The sequence below is a fragment of the Rousettus aegyptiacus genome, unplaced genomic scaffold (genome assembly GCF_014176215.1).
Source record: "Rousettus aegyptiacus isolate mRouAeg1 unplaced genomic scaffold, mRouAeg1.p scaffold_m13_p_16, whole genome shotgun sequence".
Classification (NCBI taxonomy): domain Eukaryota; kingdom Metazoa; phylum Chordata; class Mammalia; order Chiroptera; family Pteropodidae; genus Rousettus; species Rousettus aegyptiacus.
Window position 1 is genome coordinate 47,540,498 of NW_023416291.1, and position 23,252 is coordinate 47,563,749.

Here is a 23,252-nt window from a genome sequence, read left to right on the forward strand (position 1 = left end):
GGTCCAGCGACCTCTACGCACTCTTCTGTCTCATATGTCTGACACCCGCATTCTAAGGTGTCACCATTGCGAGGTCACATGAAGTCAAGAGAAATGGAATCTGTCCCTTGGGGAGTCAGAGTCAGAGCTCTGTCTTTAGGAGGCCCGTGCACATGAAAGGTGAGTGGAAGGTGAATGGTGTCCTGGAGTGGATGCTGTGGTGTGGTGCACAGCCTAGGATGGAAGCAGGTGTTCAACTGAGTGTTGGCAAAGAGAGCCACCTCTCCCCACGGGCACACCCCGGTCCCAGGAGCAGCCTAAGTCCGGTGACTGGTTGGCCCGCCCAACTCCACAGCTTCCGCTTCTGTTGGCCGAGGTTGTGAGTGTGACTGCGTGACAGCCCGCTTTTCCCTCTGCCCAAGACCTGCTGCCCTCTGTCAAGTAGTGTTAAGAGCATGAACTATGGGGTCAGACTTACCAGGCTTTGTCACTTATTAGTAGTGTGTTCTTGGATAAGTCACTTTCCAAAGTCTTATCTAGTACTTCTGTAAAACGGGTACTATAATACCTACATCTCAAAGTGTTACGATGATTAAATGAGATCATGGCTCTTTGCACTGTACCCGATATACAGGAAGTTCTCAGTAAATGCTAATTATTTCTGACTTAGAATCCCACAACTGGAGATATATTTTCTAAATCACAGCAGGTTTATATTATGGAAGGATCCGGGTATTTCAAACCTTGGAGAGTTAGAGCTGAAAAGAAATAGATATGGCAGCTTAACTCACTCACTTCCCTGCAGTGAAGAAATGGGAAATTCAGAGAAGAGCAATAATAGCCATAGTTTACTGAGGGCCTCTGTATTTCAAGCACATTAATATGTCTTATCTTTCAAAGTCCACAATAACCTCGTATGTGACATAGACACTTCTGTTGCTGTTTTGTCTAAAGGTCAGAGGTTATGTTACATCTAAAGTCATAGAGAGCAACGGATAGAGTGAATGAGAGCTGTCTGATTCTTATGCCCCCCCATAGGCTTTCCAGTAAATCACACTGCTTTTTTCCCTTAGAATCATGAGCCAAGGTTAGAACCCTAGACTCAATTCAAAGTGTGATTCCACTCCCCATGTAGCCTCCTCTCCAAAATGAGATGCTGGAAGCCATGCAAGTCAACAGGAGGCAATTTGTAGAACGCCAAACTGAAACAAGAGGCAGGCTTATTAGCACATCGCTATGTAAGATTATGCTAACTTTGTATGTAATAAGTCTCAACTCATTATCAGCTGAGATGATAAATACCTGGGCCCTCATGCTATCTATAATGGAAAATAAATACCCAGGATCCTACGCCAGAGTCCATAAAAAATGTGAAGGAGCTGAAAGTATCCTGGCAGTTAACACACATGATCCACCTTAACCCTCTCCATCACTGCTGTCAGCCAAAAAAGCAAAGATCCTACCCAGCAACAGTAGGCAGCAGAGTGGCTTCACGGTGCAGGTACATGGATCTGGCTTTGAACTTTGCTCTAATGTGGTACTGTTTCCTTGGCAGGACTTCTAACACAACCTTCTCCCTTTACTTCTGACCTCTTTTTGTACGATAGAACAAGCCAGAACACTTTTAAATACCTTAAAAAAAAAAAAGTTTCACACTGGAAAGATAAAGGCTGGTTGGGAGGAGGGGGCATATTCAAAGCCCCTGAAATCATAGTTATGAATACAGCTGACAAACCTTGGCAAACTGTTGGATTGTACAGCTATTCAAGCTTTGAAGAAAGAATGTAAAGACAAGGATGTATTTGACATGCTAAGTATTTAAGACTCTGTTACCCTAAAATATGATGATATTTTAAGAAAGGCTTAAAAATTTGTTAGATATATCTTTTGATAGATTTGTGGAGTTTCACGCAACGTCAGTGTTTGGAAGTGATCAGAAAAGATCACACCATACATTTTTCATGGCGCCACTGTCAGAAATAGCTAGCAGTGCTCCAAGTTCGTTAGACCTTCAACATGTTTGTTGATGATAGATGTGCTGGGAGCCACACTAAGGCAGAAATTCGTGTTTTCCATATGGCAGACATAGGCTTTTTCTTTTTCTGAGAAATGTCTTTAAATTTTCACTTATAATGGAAAGTTCAACCAAGTATTAAAGATGGTTCTACGTTTAAATGTGAATACTCTATATATTATACTCTATATTACATAAATAGAAAGTTTATCAGAGGTAAAATTCTTCCTCTGGACCGTTACGGCAACGGCACATGCTAACCTTTTAAATCCCTACCTGAGCAATAGCCGTCACACCCCGTCATCTCCTGCCCTCCCTCCCTCCCATTCCTTTGTGTCCAGCATCTCATCTGTCCACCCCATCCCCCAACTCCCATTGCCTTGGTTCTTTTTTTTTTTTTTGTGGTATCAAAACCACCAATTTACTTCTCGGATGCTTTAGAATAGATATTTTTTCTTTGACTTACTTTTTTGGTCCAATGCTATTTGTTTTATCTTTGTCTTTTATCCTGCCCATATTAAGGACGGAGGACTATAAAAACTTTCAATTTCACCAATCCTTAGGAAACTTTTCCTTGATGGCTGAGATATTAACTTTTTCTTGGAGAACAATTTTCAATGACTTCAGTTATTGATTTAACAGACTTGCCTTAGAGGTTACTTTGGCAAAAATTAAAAATACTGATTTGTGAAGTTAGAAAAATGCGAATTTTACAAAAGATTGAACAGGCAACTTTCTTAATATCAAACTCAGTAGATAAAAATCAAGGACAATGTAAAACAAATAATATACAAATTTTTATTCAAAGATAATTCAATAAAGACATGTTTTGGTCATTTTTGAAGTGAGATTAATTGAAGACCTCAGAAAAATTGTATCTGATCAGCGCACATGGCTACTTACAGAAAGTTCTCTCTTCTGTTATAGCAGCTAAATTTATACACACAGAAAAAATTCTTAAGACCATGCAAATTCGGTTGAATTTCCATACATTCATTATATTCATCAAAAACCTGCAGTAATGTTCATGCCAAAGTGTTACTTTCAGGAAAAAAAAAATTTAAAAATATACACTGAAACATGACCAAGATTAAACCAAAGAAAATAATAAATAAGCTTAATTTATATTTTATTTAAAAAAGTTTGGCATCACACATAGTCAAGTGTGTTACACCGTGTTCATTCCTCAGAAGTGGCATTTTAAAGTGTTAAGCATTGTTAAATATCAAAAAATACAACTCTGTTTTACAATGTAGTACTGGCATAATTCAAAGTACTGTGCCAATTATAAATAGTATAATCAAGTTTCAAACATCTTTTCAAACATTTAAAGGAAAGCATATAGACACACAGTTATATGCACACCATTTATTATACTCATGTAATCAAAGATATTTTATAAAAGCAAACAATTTTATCCCTCAACTGTAGTTTGTATACTTACACAGATTTTAATACCTGTTCAAAGATTTTCGGTTCCTGTGTATACAGATTTTCAGGAGAAGGAATAAAGAAAGAGTAAAATTTAATTTTACAAGAACACATATTACTTTATCCTCCTTCACAGAATAATCCACAGTCATTCAAGGTTGATAACTAGTCTTTATGAAAGCGACTGTTCTCTAAAGACTACAGACTAAGTCCTGTAGTCCAGGTTTCTTATTAAAATTCAGTCAGCTGCTGCTCAAAGAGCCTACATGGTGCTTCTACCAAAAATAATCTTCAGGATCTGAGGCCTATAAAGGCAGACGATCTCATCTTCTGCTGAGACTTAAAGTGCAGCCGCAAGTGGAGAAGTGCTACGTTTGCAGTCACTTCAGAAATACTCGGTGAAGTCTGTTTCTCACGTATGAATGTGCCACAATCGTCCTTCAGGCTCATAACGGCTTATCAATAACGGTGACCCCTGAGCAAAGAAATGGAGAAAAGAGAAGTCAAGGGCAGCATTCTGTATCTCAGAGGAAATAGTGAATTGTTTGTTTGATTATTCAAGCTTCAGGGACGGAAAAAATCATGATGTTTAAAAGGACTATCATTTTAATGTACATGACAGTGAAATCTGTTTAGTTATAGACCTAAATAGCATCGGACTTAATCCAGAATTATGGAAAAATAATTTTACTCAAGCAATACTAAAATCCACCTAATAGTCAAAGGGGCACAAAGGAACTTTTGGGGGTGATGAATATTTTTATTATGTTGATTGTGGTGCCAGTTTCATGGGTGTAGACATATGTCTATTAAAATTGTGTAATTTAAATATACGCTATTCATGTCAGTTATATTTCAATGAAGCTCTTAAAAAATATGCTACATTTTCAGCCATGATATTCTGGGATCCTATTATATATAGTTCTATTAGGTATTGTATTAGATGATATGTAACCAATAAATAGTTATGGTTAATTAGTATAAACTTTTTCCCTCCATTATTGGATCAATATTAGAATGATTTTGAAATATTCTAATATGTAAAGCAATATAAATATCATCAGAATAATTGATGTATAACATACAGTTTTAAAGACTTGTCATTATAGTTATTAAAGAGTGTTACCCTTTCTCTTAGAGAGAATGGACCAAAATGATATTTTATAATTCAGCCAGTATTATGGTTAAAGTAAGAACAATTGCCCCACTGCCTCGAGCCCCGGCAGGGGAGGTGTTGTCAGGGTCATATTTACTGGATATCTGAGTCATTAAAGTCTTGGCATGCTGTGATTCCACTCCACTGCAGACAAATGTTAGCCAAAAACCAACTCTGAGAAAAGCCTTCTTCATGTAACAGAAAAACTCTTTTTTAATGCAAATATCATAACGCTATAATCTTTTTTATAGGGTTAATAGAAGCCGGTAAGGAACTTAGACAGCTATTACCTGCATAACTTCTCCCTGTGCTCATACAAGATGACACCACTGTCCATTTATCGGTTGTTGGGTTATAATATTCTACTGATGCCAAGTTACAGGAACCGTCATCTCCTCCGACCACGTATAACAGGCCATTAACTGCGCAAACGCCTTTAAAAATTTACACAGAGAAAACACAATTATTCTTAAAAATGTGGATGAATGTAAACATCCCTACACTTTTGGTGAGGCGACCCAGAGGTACGTAATTCCTTAAAGGAGGCAAGAAGAGAAGAGGGTGAATAGGGAAGAATTCATACAGTGAGAGTCTAATTCCACTTCTAAGCTCCTACTCGTGTCATGTATGCAGTAGTTGCTTTATATATGCACGACTTCCTTTAATCTTCACAATAACCCACTTTATATTAGAAACTGTTTTAATCCTCATTTAAAAAAAATTAAAACTTAAAGGTCAAAGAAGTTGAGCGACTCTCCTAAAGTCAGCTTCTTAGGGAATCCTAAGGGAAAAAATATATATGAGTAGAAGATAAAAATGATTTTGAATTTTAATTATGATACTGATTGGTTAAGTATTTTAACTCCTTTAAAAGGAGAGACATATCATTTATTTCATTATTAGAGTAACATAGGTTTTTTTTTTTTTTGCAAATATTCAAAACCTCTAGAAAAGTTTAAAGAAAAAAAGATCACCTCTAATCCTGTATCACTGATACTGTGATCTCTACTCTTGCTGACTCTTTTTCTAAGCATATATATTTAGATACTTCTTTTTTAACCCCAAAGTAGCTCATACTACACATGCTACTTTTATTACTCACTCATTTCCACCAAACAATACACCTCGGATATTTTCCCAAATTAATACATCTAGATCTACATAGTCTTTAATGACTGCATAATATTCCATATATGATACCGTAATTTATTGTCTTTGGTGAATATCAAAGTTTTCACTGATGGATATTATTTTCAGTATTTTTGCTCTTATCAATGATGTTACAATGAACAAGGATCCCTCTTGAATACCTTTTTGCATACTTGTGTAACTATTAATATGAATTCTTACAAAGAAAATTGCCAAGTGAAGAGATAAACACCTTTTAAAAGCTCTTTAATTTTTTTAAAAAAGTACATTAAATAATTTTAAATAAGATTCAGAGCTATTATGAACTGGTACTAGACGGTTTCAAAAAATGCTGCCCATACACTGGTCTGCGTAGTTTTATAGACAGTCTTGCTAACATTATTAACAGACGTTTGTAGATTTTTAACACAACGAAATAATGAGCCCAACTCTACACACAACATTTAACAGGGCCTATCTTCAGTGCAAATGGAGTGGATCTCTTCTCAAACTCGATTGCATTACTAATCTAGTTGCTTGGCAGGAAACAATTTCATAACATTTTAAGGTAGTTCAAATACTTGAAAAGCAAGATGAGGACAATTATAACTCTACATAAACAAATTACCTTATTCTTCTGGCTAGCAGAAATGAGCTAATTATGATTAGAAAACAATAAAACACAGGTAGAGAAAAAAAATATTATTCCAATCTTTAGGAAAACAATAATGAAAGTTCAAATTGCAAATATATTTCCTAATTCAGGAAGGCACATGCACATATTATTGTGACTTTTCTAACTTAATATGTACCAGGTCAAGCACTTATTCCAAATGGGGCCCAGAGTTGTAGACTGTAACATGATTCTGGAATTACCTATAGCTGAAAGGTTTTCAGTACCTCACCAAATAGAACTGACTGAATGACGTGCAAGTTCGAGTAGAATTATAAATTCTGTTCTGTTGTTGACAGTCCTTTGCAGTCCCACGTATTTAGCTCCCCGTAGTAATCACATTTAAAGTAAAGAGAAATTAAGAGAAGCATCTGAGGGTTGGACGTGCATCTTGCAACATCACCCAACAGTGTACAGTGAGTTTGAGAATCATCAAGAACTTATCTGGACTTGGGAAATGGCATGGCTACAACAGCATTTTAAAGAAGACTAGCATTTACAAAAAGACTATATAGCTATTCTAAATCAATTTTCCATTTCTATTTCCCTTGTAAAGCAGTTAGTTCCCTAACCTTAAAGACCTCTGCTTTCTTAAATTATTATTATTTGTTGTTGTTTTGCATTTCTGTTTTCTAGAAATACCAAACTGTATTAAATTAGGGTTAGCTTCTTTGGGCTTCCCCTCCAGATTCAGATAAACAACTAGCTTTTTTATGTGATATAAATATTTACTCAACCCAAGAACTGTCATTTCTAATAAGTGACACATGGTAGGCACTCAAAAAACTTTTATGGTAAGGAAGAATGAATTCGAGTATCAAACAAAGGGAGCTCTTCATCTATTTTAGTCTCTATATTCATCACCATAAATAGCCACTAGTAGAAACTGTACGTTAACTGAAGTGTCACAACCTGCTAAGTTCCAGACACTGGACTAGGCATTCACTATATAGGATTATTACATAAGATTGTGCCTTTAAAGAGCTAGTCTGTTAGGGAACCCAGACGAGTAAAAGAATAATAGAAATACACAGTGATACTAGTAAAATTATAAATACGACTCATAAATCTCACAGATACCTGCATTTCTTCTGCACATGTTCATATCTGCAACCTGTCTCCATGTATTGGTGGAGGGATCATAGACTTCAACACTTTTTCGGACTAAAGGGCCATCATGTCCCCCTACAGCATACAATAAGTTGTTTAACACACCAACACCTATAAAACACAAAGAACCAAAATATAGTAAGTAGAATAAAAGGGACAAGAAATTTATAACACATTAAGAGTTTATTCAAATGCCTTGTAGCTAAAACTTTTGAAATTATCATTCATAGAAAACAACCTAAGAAATGGACATGAACAGAATGGACAAATGAGAATCTCAATAAGGACTATTATTCTTAAAAAAAAAAAAAAAGACTTGTCAAATAGAATAAAGATAACATGCAGGTGAAACACAGGGCGATCCTTTACATAATCCTTCTGAAAATAACTTTCATGATAAAAGCAAACCAGAATGGTGGAGGAGACTGCTCCACTGCCAGACCCTCCTGCTAGATCCAACTGGATCCGGATTAGAAAGAGATGATTTCCTATAAATCCCCTCAGAGACGTCCACTCCTCCCCTCCGCCCCATTCTGGTTCCTGACACGTGCCTTTTCCTGCCCTACCCACCCTGAGCAAGCTGTAAGGCATTCTCTCCTTAAGTGAGGCAGATCACGCCCCAGCACCCTGTCCATCCTCCCTGTCCTGTATAACCAACCCCTCAGCACCTGCCACGTGGCAGGGAGGATATCCACGTCCTCTTACTGCGGCCCGAGACACACGCCGTATGTAAGTTCCCTTAATAAACTCACACGAAATGCTGGAGTCATTAGCCCCTTTGGTCTCTCAGCCCCAGGAAATATTACATAGGAAGTATTAACGCCCCGAATGTGTAGGAAATGGATATGAAGAGCCTAGATTAAGCAAGTTGAGCACTAAAATAAAAAAACTAAAATGCCGAACAAATAATTAAATGAAACAGAGAAGCTTTTAATACAGCGCTGAGAAGTTTTGCAGAGTGAAATTTAAACGCAGCTACCTACTACCACCTGCATAATTCAAAATCACTTTAACAGTGTCATCGGAAGCAGCATATGTATTTTCTGAAAACATAAAGAGATGTCAGTGAATCATTTCACTTGTTTGATTCTTTCCCGTCATTTCTGTGCTTCCGTTGCTCAGTGAGGCTCCTATTCACCTGCCCCGCTCCGCCTGGTACTCATCTCCGCTATATAGGTCCACTCGTTCGTTGTGGCGTTGTAGCATTCCACGGTGCTCAGACACTGACGTGAGGCTCCGTCATAGCCCCCCACAGCATAGAGCAAACCTACGCACGGAAGCACAAGAAAAGCCACGGTCATGAAAAGCTCCTGTTTCAAGTCAGCAGATGTTTTCCTTCATGGCAGCAGAGTTTCCCCTTGATGTGTTACTGACTTACATAAAGCATTAAGGTCTTGCCCAGTGTTGATGGGCAGAGTTACTGAATCACATTATGAAGATGCGCGGAGTACACGTGGTGTACGTGATGGTATTTATTTAACATTTACATCAACGACATGCCTGACAGAACAGAACGTATATCATTACATCTTTGAATAACACTATTTAGTAAGTGAACGTCTGAAAAACAGAATTAAACGTCAGAGTTACTTCAGTTAAAGTAAAAAAAAAATTTTTAAATCAAGAGTTAGTACCAGTGTACAGTAAAATGTTATTTGGTAATAAAAAGGAATCAGGTACTAGTAAACGCCACAGATGAATGAACCCTAAAAAGATTACGCTAAGTTAAAGAAGCCCGTCACAAAGGACCATATACTGCATGATTTCATTAATATGAAATGTCTACGGCCATGCCACCCTGTATAAGTCCGATCCCATCTGATCTCGGAAGCTAAGCAGGGTCGGGCCTGGTTAGTACTTGGATAGGAGACCACCTAGGGAGACCAGGTGCTGTAGGTGGAAAAATTAAAAAATAAGGGATTGTAGGCTGACAAGTTCCTTGCAATCTGTGAGGTCAACCAAGAGTTGGCCTTGCCTAAAAAAATTAAAATAAAATTAAATTAAAAATGTCCAGAAATGAAAAACGTTTATAGAAACAGAAAGTAGTGTAGTGGTTGCTGAGGGCTGGGGAGGACGGAGGTGACGGCTCAGGGGAGTAGGGCTGTTTTCTGGGTTAAGAAAAATGTTCTGAAGTGATGGATGTACCTTGAACTGTACACTTAAAATGGATGAATTGCATCATATGTAATTTATCTCTCAACACGGCAAGGGCAGAGAAGTATACCCACAGTGGGGAGGGAATAGCAACCCACAAATTTACCCAAGCCAAAAAAAAAAGACCCCAAAACAAAAAACCATTAATAATACTTACAGCCTTGGGGGACAAAGTAGAATATAAATAAGTAACTCTGACAACCCATCCCTTAAACGTTAAACTGCCCTTCTCCAGATGTAAAAATTTACACAGATACCGTATGATTTGTCCCCCAAACAACTGTGTTAATGTCAGTTGACAGTTTCATAGAAGTTACACAGAGAGAGAGATAATGAGGAAGGAAGAAAGACGACCAGGGAGAGGAGGGAGGGAGAGGGACCAGGGGGCAGGGGGCCGAGTGCAGAGGGAGGGCCCTGCGCAGCTTGCTTTACACAGACCAGCCGACTGTAAAAAGAGAATAATTTAAAATTTACGGTAACTGCCACGTTCCCTCTTTAAAGGATCACTTGCTTGCCCGTTCGGATGACCAGAAAACCCACTCGTCACGACCGAGAAAGGCCCGCGGGCGGGAGGCGCGGCACCTACCGCCCACGACGCCGACGCCCACGCTGCTCCGCCGGGTGTTCATGGGCGCCACGTGGAACCACTCGTTGGACTTTATGTTATAGGCTTCCACCGACGACAACCCTGGAAGGAAGGACAGCGCTCATTCCCTCCTCTAGAATGGGACGGAGGCCCCTTACGTATATTATTAGGGCTAAAATTAAGAGAAAAAGGATGGAATGCAAACATATCGACTAAGTGATAAATAGAAATAACTTCTTTTTCAAAGAGCTCCTACCCAAACTACTGACGTTTAACAGCTTTTTCAACTTGGTAAGATAAATGAAACTGATGCCTAAGAAAATTTATATGCTTACCCACTCTTAAAGGAATTCTTGATGGAGTTTTTACATCTGGCTTTACAATGCCTGTTGAAACACTCGCGCATCTCACTGTGCCGTGGTTTGTTCTCTGAGTTACTGCTAACGGCAATGCGGGAGAGATGAAAAGAAACTCACCCGTGCTCCCATCGAAGCCCCCCACAGCGTACAGCAACCCGTTCAGCACGGCGGCCCCCAGAGTGCTCCTCCGGTCTCGCATGTTAGCCACGCTGGTCCACTGATCCTTCACGGGGTCGTAGGAATCCACGGTGCGGACTCGTAAGGAACCGTTGAAGCCACCCACAGCGAAAACCAGCCCGGCCATGTAGACCATCCCTGCGAGAGAAATACGGCAGTTGAGGACAAAAAGGCCACCAAACTACCTCCGCTGTCTAAAGGCTGCTTTGAGAATGTCTAGAGCTGTGGTCAGAATGGAAGTTACTTTTAGGAGAATCCTGACTGAACAAGTTCGAAGAAACACTATTCATTAGCAAGAATATATGATAACGAAAGTGTCCTCCTTTCTAAGCTTACTTAAAAAATGCAATGGCATGCGCTGAGGTACTATTTTGACTCTTGGCTTTCTCAAAGACTTCTTTATTTATAGATTTTAAAGAGCCAATATTTTCCAACTCCTTGAACCTGTGTACATCCTCCATGGCTTTCAATTTTGGATCTTCTGCTCTAAATTTTTATACTTAATTTGCATAACATGCTTCCAGTTCTCCTGTTAGTGGGCTAAATCAGGGGTTGGTAAATTGCAGACTATTTTTATGGAATCCATGAACTGAGAACAGTTTTTGCATTTTTAAGTGGTTGAAAACCAATCAAAAGAATGTTCCATGACACGTCAGAAATTATATGAAATTCAAATTTCAGCATCCAAAAATAAAGTTTTATTGGAATACAGCCCCATTCATTCATCTACGCAGTGTCTGTGACTGCTTGTGCATTATAGTGGTACCTGAGCAGCTGTCACAGAGTTCACATAACCCACAAAGCCTGAAATACTTACTTTTCTGGGCTTTTGCATGCTGTTCTCATCTGAAAAGGTCCTCTCACCACACTTTCTCTCTGAGGCCACCCTTGAATCACTTTAACCTAAAGGAATTACTGCTAGCTCCTGACCCCCTATAGCAAATATACCCATTTTAAAGTTAAAAGACCTTACACGGTCTGCCACGTCATTGCTTTAAATCGGTCAAGTTTCTGTTGCTCTTAAATTCCGTAACGTTCATGTCACCGGCACCGCTGAGATCGGGAGCTGTGCCTCAGTTCCCTGAATCCCAGCAGGGAGAAGAGGAATCACCAGCTCTAAGGGTCTGGCGGGCTCGGTGTTTCATACGACGTCGTCAGGTGAGGCGTGCGCCACGGCCTTCCCCTGTCTTACCCTCTGGTGCTCTGTCCCCAGCCCCTGGTACGTGCATGGATGGGCAGCCCCTCGCGAGGCATCGGGAATGCAGGGAAACTGACAGCTTCGTATTTTACTGTTAGTGGAAGTAAAAACTGGTATGTCCTCTTAGAATACCCTGTGAATCAGTAGTTATGTTCTAGAGTTTTATCTCACTATATTAGCATAGGTGCACAATGATGGATGTATAAGGAATTCATTGTAGCACTGTTCATAACATAATATTAAAAACAATTTTAATGTTTAGTTAAAAACTAGTAAAAATTGGACTTCATCTAGCACCCCCCGAAAACATCAGACAGCTCCTAATGAACGAGGTTAACTCTGTGCTGATGTGTAACAATCTCCAAGATGTACTGTGGAAGTACTGCCCCCCCAACCCCCCCGTTAGAAATGTCCCATTACGGTCACATCTCATTCTGCTGTGGGAGCTATGAATAATGGATCCGAGCCTGAGTCCTAGGAAAGAATCCTTAGAGTTTGCAACTGCCTCTTCTGATTGCAGTTTTGGCTAAATAAGGTCTATTTTAACTAATGTTTATAAAATAGATGCCTAGAAGAAGGCACAGGTAAGTCAGGAATCTCTGAGAACTAAAGGTCTTGACCTACCTACAGCATTCCTTCTCAACACTTCGGCAAAGGTAATTAAGAAAAGGAACAAATGAAGAGGACAAACAGAGACTCGTGGAGATAAACTATAGACGTGTGGTGACCAGAGGGTAGGGGGTGACAGAGGAGGGGGCAGGCAGACGGAGTAAAGGGGGTCAAATATATGGGGGTCGGGGAAGGGTGAAGTGGGTAAAGGGGATCAGATATATGGTAGCTGAAGGGACCTGAACTTTGGGTGGTAAACACACAAAAGAGTATATAGATGTCAAATGATAATGTACACCTGAAAAGTAGATAATCGTGTTAACCAATGTTACCCCGATATACTTAATAAAACCTTAAAAATTTTAAAAAAGACTACTGTTTGACTTAGAATGTGTTTTACTAAGATGACGCTAATTTCTCTATTTTGTACCTAGTATACCTTTTAGGATTCTGTAAGCCAAATGTACTCTCAAAAATATTTATGCCAGTGTTACCAATGTTACCCCAATGTTACCAGTGGTACCCCGACAAACAATTTAAATGAATGAATGAATGAATGAATGAATGAAAGAAAGAAAGAAAGAAAGAAAGAGAAAGACAGACAGGAAGGAAGGAAGGAAGGAAGGAAGGAAGGAAGGGCGGAAGGGAATGTACGAAAGGAAGAAAGAAAGAAAGAGAAAAAGATAAACAAAAATGAAAAGACAAAATAAAGAAAGAAAAAGAAAGGAATAAATGAAGAATAAAAAGAAAGAAAGGTCTGGCAAATTGGTAACTACTCCGCCTTGTGCTAGAGCTTCAGAAAGGTACGCAAGGATGAAGACAGAGCAGCTAGTCCCATCGCTATCCTGTGAGACTCCTGAATCGCTGTGCGACCGTGCAGCCGTTTGAGTCAAAGCTTTTCTAATAAAGACTCTTCTAATTGGGGAAAGAGGACCCGAGGCGGGCGCGGCTCACCTGCCCGGCACCTCCTGGACGGCAGCTCCGCCACCTGGTGCCAGCGCTCCTCTTTGAAGTCGTAGCATTCCACGCTCCGGATGGCCTTCGGCGCTTGGCCCCCGACCACTACCATCAGCTGGAAGGACAGAAATGCCAGCGCTTGAACGAACCGCCATTGCATCGTCAGGGACTTTAAATGTCTTATGAAGACACGGATGTGCAGAGTGTTGGGATGAAGACGGGAGGGCGAGCCGGGGCGGGGGGGAGAAACGACCGCCTCATCGACATTTCATGAACATCGACAAAGGGGGCACGGGTTAGAGCTACAATTCTATTCCGTAGCACATTAAGTCAAAATTAAGGATTTCAGAAACTAAAACGCGTTTCTGATCCTTCAAGCAAAAGCAGTATTTAAGCCAGGAGACAGCAGGCAGTGGGCACTGGCAAGGCTGTGGGGCATGTCGGAGGGCTTGCTATGAGCCGGCCCCCGGCTTTGTGATGCCCGGGGAGTGGGCGTCCACAGTCGAGGAGGAGAGCGGACGAGAGGGAAATTTACGTTAGTGGGTAGATGAGGTGAAAAGGACGGGAAGGTAGTAAAAGACAGATGGAAGGAGCGCGGTCGGGCCGGCAAGATTGAAAAAAGAGGAGTAACTGAATTGGAGCTCACAAGAAAAGCACAGAGTCCTGGAGTTCAAGGAAAGAGACCTCCCTTAAACCCCCACACATACGCCAACCTAACGGGACAGATGATGGAGATACTACAAATCACAATGAATGAATGCACAGCAGCCTAGTGCCGAGAATAAATAACGTCTGTAAATTTCTTCAATTCGCTCAGTCTGATAACTATTTACAAAGTGCCTATCGTCTGTATTTGTTCGGAATTGGGCTAGGTGTTATACGTGAGAAATATAAGATATGGTCTCTACCCCCCAAGAGCTTGTGGATCCCACTAAGGAGACGAGACCCGTGAAGTGACTCAAGAACAATATACAGTTAGGACCAAAACCCTATGTGATTACCATAGACGTTAACTGTCACTGCTGATTGAAAAATGAAATGCTGCCATAAATCAGTGAGTTTCCTGGAAGGGGTGGAATTGAGAGAGAGAGATGGAACTTAGCAGTTAACGTGTTTGTCTTGAGAGGGGGGTAGAATTTCGCGGTCAGTGCATGTTCGTCTTTTACTGCGCACAAATGGGCACTCTGGCAACTGAAAACGCGGCCTCCAAATCAGAAGGATGTAAAAGTTAGTAATGTCACGTATGGAAAACTATAAAGAATGACAAAGGATATTTGGGGAAGTAATGATAGGAAAAACAGATGTGTAAAAGAAACAAAAAATCGAAACAAACAGAAGATGGAATGACTCATACATACAAAAAGAGGACGTTTACAAGCTTGCCTGAGCAATGACCTACCTGTGCTCAGAACTACAGAAAGATGGGTACAAAGAAAACATGATACCTGAATCAGAGTAAATCCTGAGTTTCTGAAAAGAAGCCTATTTTAGTAACTTATTAACTGGAGAGTAAAACAAAATTTAAAGGTCTTAAAATTAAGACTGAACATTGAGCAATTATACGCTTTTTCTCAGATCTGCCACTCTTCTAGTGTGGAATAAAAATAAAAGAACCAACAAAGAAAATCTGTAATACCTTTCCCTCCTATCACCAAAGGTGGGGAGGGGGAGGGGCAGAATCCCCACCAAAGAGGTAAAATACACAGTAAGATGAGCCCTATACATAGGAATTTATATAATATCTATCTGGGTTTAACCTTCTAAACTCTGTCTGGCAGTCAGACAACAGCGGATGCAGGAGGCTTAGTTAACATCTCTGACGGTCAATTTTTAAAAAATCGCTGAAGGGAATACATTTCGAAACAATCCTTAAGCAACAATATTGGATGACTAGATTCGTGATTCTCAAACTCTGAAGATCATCATGTCCGTGTGATGGAGTTCCCTTTTGCAACATCGATGAGGGCGGAAGGGAACACGTGTTACTGAGCGCAGAGAACACTGGTAGTATCTGTCCTTTACTCACCCGAGAGCAGTAAAATGGGGTGAGGACCTGGGACTGCAGGATTCAGAGAGAACGGCGACAAAGGAGAATGCATAATGAGAAGACAAGAGGGCAGGGATACTTCCGTGAGATCCAGAGACTGTGCCAAAAAGCACGGCACTGCGACCATCTAAAAGGTGCTCTGACACTCGTTATTCGTGAGACAGTCCGTCTCATTTGAAACACACCACGCTAATTACACTCATATAAAGGACTCAAACTGGGAAGACCTTTCGTGGAGAAATGTTAAATGTGGCCTATTCAGGAAGGCAAGGGATAGGGAATTAAACAAATTCAAGTGACCACCTTGAAATGTGGGTCATTTAAACTCTGTCCTTTTGTTACCTATTAAATATTAGTTTAGCAAGTGCCCCTGAATAATCAAGTTTCTCAACTTTCCAATGGCAAATCTCAACAGATATCCTGGGTGAAATACAGAAAAATATATACACAGAAATGACAACATTTGTAAAAATGCAGATTCCAAAGAGAAAAAGAAGCTAATAATACAGTGGCAAAACACATGTAGTTTTTCATTATGATGTCCAAATCCAAAAACCAGTTGCCTTTTACCATCCCAACACTGTTTACTGAAGATGCAAAACTAATGTTTGAGATATAAAAAGAATCATTTGTACGAGTATGAGTCCACAGACCCTCATATAAAAAGTACTAAGTCACCGTTGCGGTAGAAATATTTTAAAAACATTACAATATTTTCCTCAGCACTACTGGCATGTTCTGTTGACCTGACTTATCATTACTGTGAAATATGTTAAGCATGAGAAATGAACTGTTTCATTCTTACCTACGGATTCAGAATTAATCTTGAGTAAAACAACTCGAAAATGACAAACGGTGCTGTGAAAAAGCATCTAAAACAAGCACCTGTTCAAAAATTTGTGCAGATAAATACATTTTGAGAAGAGAATTGTACAAATGCTAAGTCAAAGCGATAGTATAGTGCATGGACCTCTGCCACATCTGCTGCCCCTTCTCCCCAGCCACCCCGACACAGCAAAACAAAAAAGGACCTTCAGGGATCAGCGTGGCCACCACAAAATAAAAGCTGAAGAATCGAGAAATCCAAAAGTATAATGCAGGCCGCTCCAAAGCTACAACCAAAGAAGCCCAGGAATAACGTCACCTTAACAGATGTTGCCAACTCGACAAAAGAGAAAATAAAATACTTGGTAGGATATCACCAAGGACTTTTTAAAAGGTTTCAAAAGTGACAGGCTTATTCCAGAAATTAAAAGAAAATTCATTTTCACATTAAGAGTCCCTGCAGCATAGCTAAAGATAACAAAGCTAAAGATGCCAGAAGAGAATATACGAGCTAAGAAAGGATCTTTTTCCAAGATGACCTATTTAAGAAATATTAAAGATAAACGATTTAAAAGGAAGTTGAAAAGACTGGCATAAAAGAAACGGTCATTTAAATGAACTAAGGCGATAAACACTTTTTAATAATTTTTTTTTTTTATAAGAGCAAAAACCGACACCAAATAATATGGACAAATATGAAGTAATGAAGACTTATAAAGATGGCTACTTGTAAAAGCAGGTAGAAGGGTATTTGGAAAATGTAAACATTTATAAAATCAGCAGACCCAGATGGCATGCATACTAAGGTGTTAAGGGAACTAGCTAATGTACTTACTGAGCCACTTACAATTATTTTTGAAAAATCTTGGAGAACTGAGGAGAGATCAGAAAATTTAAAAAAGGCAAATACCAATTTTCAAAACAGGATAGGAAGTGAATGCCTTGTAAATACCTTTTAAGTGATAATAATGGTCAATAAAAAAAATTCAGAATATTTTAAGAAAAGCATTCAAACTTCTGACAAAATGATGAGTAAAACGAAGGATGTTAAAAAAAAAAAAAAGAAAGAAAGAAAAACAAGATCATGCCAAATAAGAATCTAGTTCATCTTGAATCTCATTGGACATTATATGCCAAATTACTTATTTCTGGATTAGATAATAAACACAATCTTATGTACTAAAATTTTCTACAAATGGACTATGTCAGCGAGTAGATATTTCTCATGAGGTATCACCAGGGAGAGTGCTGAGGTCCATTCTAAACTAAAACGTTCACTAATGATCTAGAAAAAGGAGTAACTAGCACACTGAGAAAATATGCAGTTGGTTCTAAATCGAGAAATGTTGTTAACACTGGAGAAAACAGAAAAAACAATACCAAACAATGTAGATTTGAAGCAATAAAAAAATGTAGATTCGAACAAGTAAAATTTGAGAAAACGCTAAATAAAACACCACACTTAAAGAATTGAAAAGACATAATTTAGTGTAAAGTATACATTAATAACTAAAGATGATGTAAGAAAACAATGGATAACGGATTCTTATTTCTTAATCCATCGTTGCCCCAAACACATACAAGAGCTAAAAATAAATACAGAAAGAAAAGCATTACATTATGAATCATTCTGTTTAGACCATGCACAAAATGGTGTTTAGAGTGTTGGTCTTACTGTGCTTTACAGATGCAAAGAGAGAGGAAGGAATTGCAAACAGAGAGAGAGAGAGAAATGAGGAGTTACTACTCCATAAGGAAAATTAAACCGGTACAAAGAAAATGGCTTCAACGAAAAATATAAAGGTAGAATAAGAACTTGCACACAGGAAAACATGAAGACTGGGGATCCGGAAAGACACATGGAAAATCTACACTGAAATGGCTACGCGTGATGTGTGAATGAAGCATCTAATGGTACACGAAAGGGAATAGGACGGAAACGAACTGAACGAGCTATTTCATCATCCCGAGTTCTCATATGTAATTCTGTGAAACTACTTGGTTTTCAGTTATTATTCAACGCATGTAGCTTACAGAGGAATCTTTCTGCCTAGTCTTTTTTTCGTTTCTACAATAAAACTCAGAAGGGACAAAAACCAGTTGCCTTCTGTTCCAGAAGGGTGATATCATGCAGCCTATAAATTAAATGAACCACACGCTTCCCACCCTCCAGAGACAAAATTAATAGACAAGTTGAATTATATACACAGCAGTGAATTCATAGGCACATTGTCTGTTACAGGGAAACTAAAACAATAAACCATGGAAATTCAGATGAGTAGATACATTAACAGCCTCACTAAGGGCCTCTCAGATGAGGTAATAACAATGATGAATAATAGATCCTACTTTGGGAAGGTTCATGGGTGTCCTCAGGCGGGTCCGGACACTCTTCATTAATATACGCTGCTCTGTGGGCAGCAAATGATATTTCATAGCTTCAATGAGGTAATCTTTGCAAGCACTGCTATTCTTGACCAATGCCTCCTCTTCGACCCTCTGTGAGAAGAAATTAGACACATCCCATGAGGGGACAGCTATTTGATGTTAAAACCGACAAAGAAAAAGTAGTAAAGAGGAAGAAAAAAGCAAAAAACTATCCTCTCTGGTTCGGTCGAACAGGTAAGAGGAAAGATTATAAATATCACCGATAGAAAAGTAAATGAAGCCAAAAAAATGCTCTCGAGTATCTGGTCTGCAGAGAAAAACAAATACATGTAATAAAGAAAAGAATTGTTAATGAAAATTATATACCTCAGTGTCAGCTATAGAATAATTTTCATATAACATTATACCCACCTATTTCTTATCTTTAAATATCAAGCCAAAAGGTAAGAAAAAAAGGAAATAATTAGATATGAGTCCTTTAGGCGGGGTAGGCTATACTAATAAATTAAAGATAACCTTTTTCAAACTCAAGATGGCGAATCAAATATTCAGAAAAGGGATTCAAATCACTTTACTACAATGTGCCTACACAAATAAGTCTTGAACTTGCTATCTCTGACCCCAAACGTAGGGCAGGGTTTTTCAGTTCGTTTTCTTAACAGCAGAGTACCAACGCTTACACAGAACACAACAAACGAGGCTTCGAGAATTCTTAAAACGCTCAAATCTAATCTCTCAATAAAGAACTGTTTCTTCAAATGGTTCCAATTTTTAAAATGTGGAAATGTTCCTACTAGGATGCTGATAATAATAAAGTGAATTTAAAACTTGTTCAGTAGCTACTAAAGATCCATTTATTCCTATTTTTTTTTCAAATAACCTGGTTTTCCTCAGCTTCAAAATATAGAAATGAAACACATGCCACTGTGAAATTATGAAGTAAGAATTACACAGTATTTGGATGGAATGTTGAAATTCCATTTCTGCAAGGCAATCGAAAGAGGCTATCAAAAAGACAACAAAGAAGATGCGGTTAGTGACTCAAGAGCCATGGGTGCAGGTATTTACATGGACTATTTGACCGCAAGTCCCCCCTCCCTAAGCTCTAGTACTCGCCGACCTAAATTAGAGGGAAGCAAATTTTCGAGAATGGGCAGCAGCTCAAGCAAGGGCAGCTGCCAAGGGCTGCGGGTGACTTTACGGCCTTCTGTCCCGCATCCCACGGATCTGTATTCTGTAGCGCCTGCCATTCTGCAACAGGGATCTCTACGTGGCCGGCCCAGGGACGTGGTGCTGTGAGTAGTCACGTGTTTCGCGTATGTTTTTTACCTGAACTAAATATTCCCGAGGGAGCAAAGGTAACCGTACGTGTTCCATCAGCCGAGCCATAAATTCTTGCCTCACATCCTTGTCATGGTTCACCCAAGCTATTACTGCTTCAAATACCTGGGGAAAAGAAAAATAAGTCATGAGTTTTGTACCAAGGCATCTGGATAAAAATAGTAAGATCACATTTCATAACACAACTCCTGCTAAGGCCTCCAAGTTTAATCCACGGCCTAATTTTTTTTTTTTTTTTTCAAAATCCTAACTTGCGATGTTCTTAAAAAGCCACTCACTCGATTTCTTGCTTTTGTTCATTTGGTATTTTGTAAGTACTTTATTTTTTTTTCTGCCTTTATTGAGACACAATTGACAGATAACGTGTAAGTTTAAGGTGTACGACCTTCAGATGTTGATATATTTATGTATTGCAAAATGATTACCACCATAGCCTTATCTAGGCCCTCCATTACGTCAAAAAATTATCACATTTTTTGTGGTGAGAACATTTCAGATCTACTCTTAGCAACTTTCAAGTACACAATACAGTATCGTTAACTATCATCACCACGTTGCACGTTAGAGCCCCAGAACTGATTCATCCTACAACTGGAAGTTTTAGTGCTTCGATCAATGTCTCTTCATCGCCCTCACCACCCGGCCTCTGGCAACAACCACATCAGTTTCTAGTTCACCTTAGTTAGATCCCACACACAGGTTATATTACACAGCATCTGTCTTTCTCCGTCTGACTTACTCCACTTAGCATAATGCTCTCAAGGTCCATGTTGTCACAGAAGGAGTATTTCCTTCTTTCTCGCGGTTAAGTAATATTCTGTTATATATGTAAAACCACATCTTCTTTATCCATTCATCTATTGACGGACACTCTATTATTTCCACATCGTGGCTATTGTAAATAATGCTGCAATGAACATGGGAATACAGACAGATGCCTCTTCCAGATCCTCTTTTCACTTCTTTTGGAAATATACCCAGGAGTGGGATTAGGGATCCTACGGTAGTTCGACTTTTAATTTAATAAATATGTTAATGGTACTTTAGTGCTTTATGTATGTAGTGACTATTCTTCATTTGGTATTTAGTAAGCGTTTCACCAAGCACGCTAATCTTCCTGAACCTGAGTAGCAACTGTGATAATCTGATGATATGTGATCTGATTTGCTGATAACTTTTCCAAACTGATTTTGGTTCTATTTACTTAGATTCATATCTCAAGTCTCTTTGGAGTAAAGCACTCAAAATAATAAATCTAAGTGATATTCTGGGACAAAAATCGTGCATTCTTAAAAACAAGTCATTTTTGGCTTTTTCTCTAGATTTACAAACAATTGTTGGACCATTAACTTCTAAATTAAGGATCTGAAAAACAGATTAAAACTCTCTTTTGTCACAATAGTAAAATATATTAAAATGTAATATTTTGAATTAAAAAAACTAAATAGGGGCATTATAACTTATAGCACATGCCTTCGAAAAAGCTAATAAGTTAATATGAGGACAGTATCTGATTACATAATTTCCTTCTAGACAGAGGAATATATAACCCAATAATCTTTAAAGAGTTGTAGAAAATGTCTGATCATATGTAAATGGATTATAGGAAGCAAAAAATAGATTATTTTGATGCAGGAATAGAGCAAGAAACTAAAACTAATCTATATTATAATTAGCACGCCTCTTTAATTCATTCAGTCAGCAAATATTTACTCAGCACCTCTACATGCCAGGTGCCAAGAGGCAGAGGCACCTGTCAGTTCCATTACTGCTTCTCGGCTGTCTTGTCTTCTCCACCCGTTTCTACCTTTCTCCATCGGATCCCAGTGCTCATGGGCATGACTTCAACCTCCCCCTACCTCACGCTCACCCCACTTTTGGTCCATTCTGCACACCACCAGTGTAATAGCCAGTCTCCAAAGATGGTCCCCTAATAAACCACATCTCCCGGTTTCCACGCCTTATGAGGTAGACTCCCGCCGAAAATCTAAGCTGGCCTTGTATAACCCATAGAAAGTGGTGGGCCCCGGCATCGTGTGACTTCTGGCACTGGGTCATCAGAAGCCTTTCGGCTTTCACTCTGGCCTCTTGAAATCCTATCATGTTAAGAAGTTTGATTACTTGAACTCGATCACCACGCTATGAGAAACCCAAGCTGGCCACAGAGAGGAAGAGAAGGCAGGAGAGAAGAGAAGGAGAAGGAGAGAGATATCCCAGCCCAGGAGTCAGAGGAGTGAATGAAGGAGCCATATGGCATATTTCAGACACACAAGATGCCGTGTGCAGGAGGACTGAAGCCGCAGACAGATGGCTCCAGCGGAACCATGTCAACTCTCCCCTGCCGTTCAAACCACCCCAGCGGAAGCCCCAGACACTGCAGAGCAGAGACGTACTATCCCTATGTGACCTACATGAATTCTGCCCACAGAATTGTAAGCATAATCAAATGCTTATTGTTTTGTCACTGCATTTTGGAGTGGCTTGTCATGCAGCGAAAGAAAATGAGAAGAGCCTTCGTGACACTTCTGTAAGGCAGGCATTCTGATGGTAGCCTCCCAGTGCTTCAAACCCTTCCAAAGTTCTTCATCACTCGGATAAAGTCGATTTTCTTTAACATGGCTAAGAAGATATTTTATTATGCCACCTTCCCATCTTATCTCTGATCGCTCTGCCGAACGCATTTCAAACTCTATTCATATTGAACCAACTACATACAATTAATCTTTCACACCTCTTTACACCTGCATACTCTATTCCTCCTTCCTGGAACGCCCTTCCCTATTTCCCTGGCACACTCATACTCATTTTTAAAAAGTCAGGGTCACATATCTGAGCCAAGCTGAACTCCCATCCCAGAAATGATAAAAAGGCTCCTACAGGACCATCTCCAGCATTCTGTAATCATCTACCCCACCCACCGGCTGTCCCTGTGGTCTATGCCAAAGACTTCTATTTTGTTAATCTTCTTGTATCCAGGATTCTAAGGGAGGCCTTGTACATGCGGGCACCCAAAATTTGTCTATTAAAATGTGAACAGTGATGTCTTCCTCTCCTCTGTATTTCTAAAGTGCGAAGGTTACACATCTCACAGCCAATTCTCACATATTTTTTTTCATATGG

General features: G+C 39.3%; 1 protein-coding gene and 1 pseudogene across 5 annotated transcripts in view; one reads left to right on the forward strand and one right to left on the reverse strand.

The window, feature by feature from the left end:
• Window positions 1–2,777: 2,777 nt before the first annotated feature.
• The window catches only part of KLHL2 (kelch like family member 2), a 91,997-nt gene continuing 71,522 nt past the window's right edge, over window positions 2,778–23,252 (reverse strand). For 4 of the 5 annotated variants that reach the window (XM_016154588.2, XM_036233980.1, XM_036233981.1 and 1 more), the window contains 9 exons: window positions 20,121–20,237; window positions 18,753–18,902; window positions 13,529–13,646; window positions 10,708–10,905; window positions 10,232–10,333; window positions 8,630–8,758; window positions 7,462–7,602; window positions 4,871–5,014; window positions 2,778–3,899 (listed from right to left, as the gene is read on the reverse strand). In XM_016154588.2, coding sequence (XP_016010074.1) covers window positions 3,871–3,899; window positions 4,871–5,014; window positions 7,462–7,602; window positions 8,630–8,758; window positions 10,232–10,333; window positions 10,708–10,905; window positions 13,529–13,646; window positions 18,753–18,902; window positions 20,121–20,237 — 1,128 coding nt within the window. In that variant the 3' untranslated portion in view covers window positions 2,778–3,870. The remainder of the gene's footprint in view (window positions 3,900–4,870; window positions 5,015–7,461; window positions 7,603–8,629; window positions 8,759–10,231; window positions 10,334–10,707; window positions 10,906–13,528; window positions 13,647–18,752; window positions 18,903–20,120; window positions 20,238–23,252) is intronic. The other variant, XM_036233982.1, reaches the window with a different exon arrangement.
• On the forward strand, window positions 9,272–9,390 carry LOC118612796 (annotated as a pseudogene).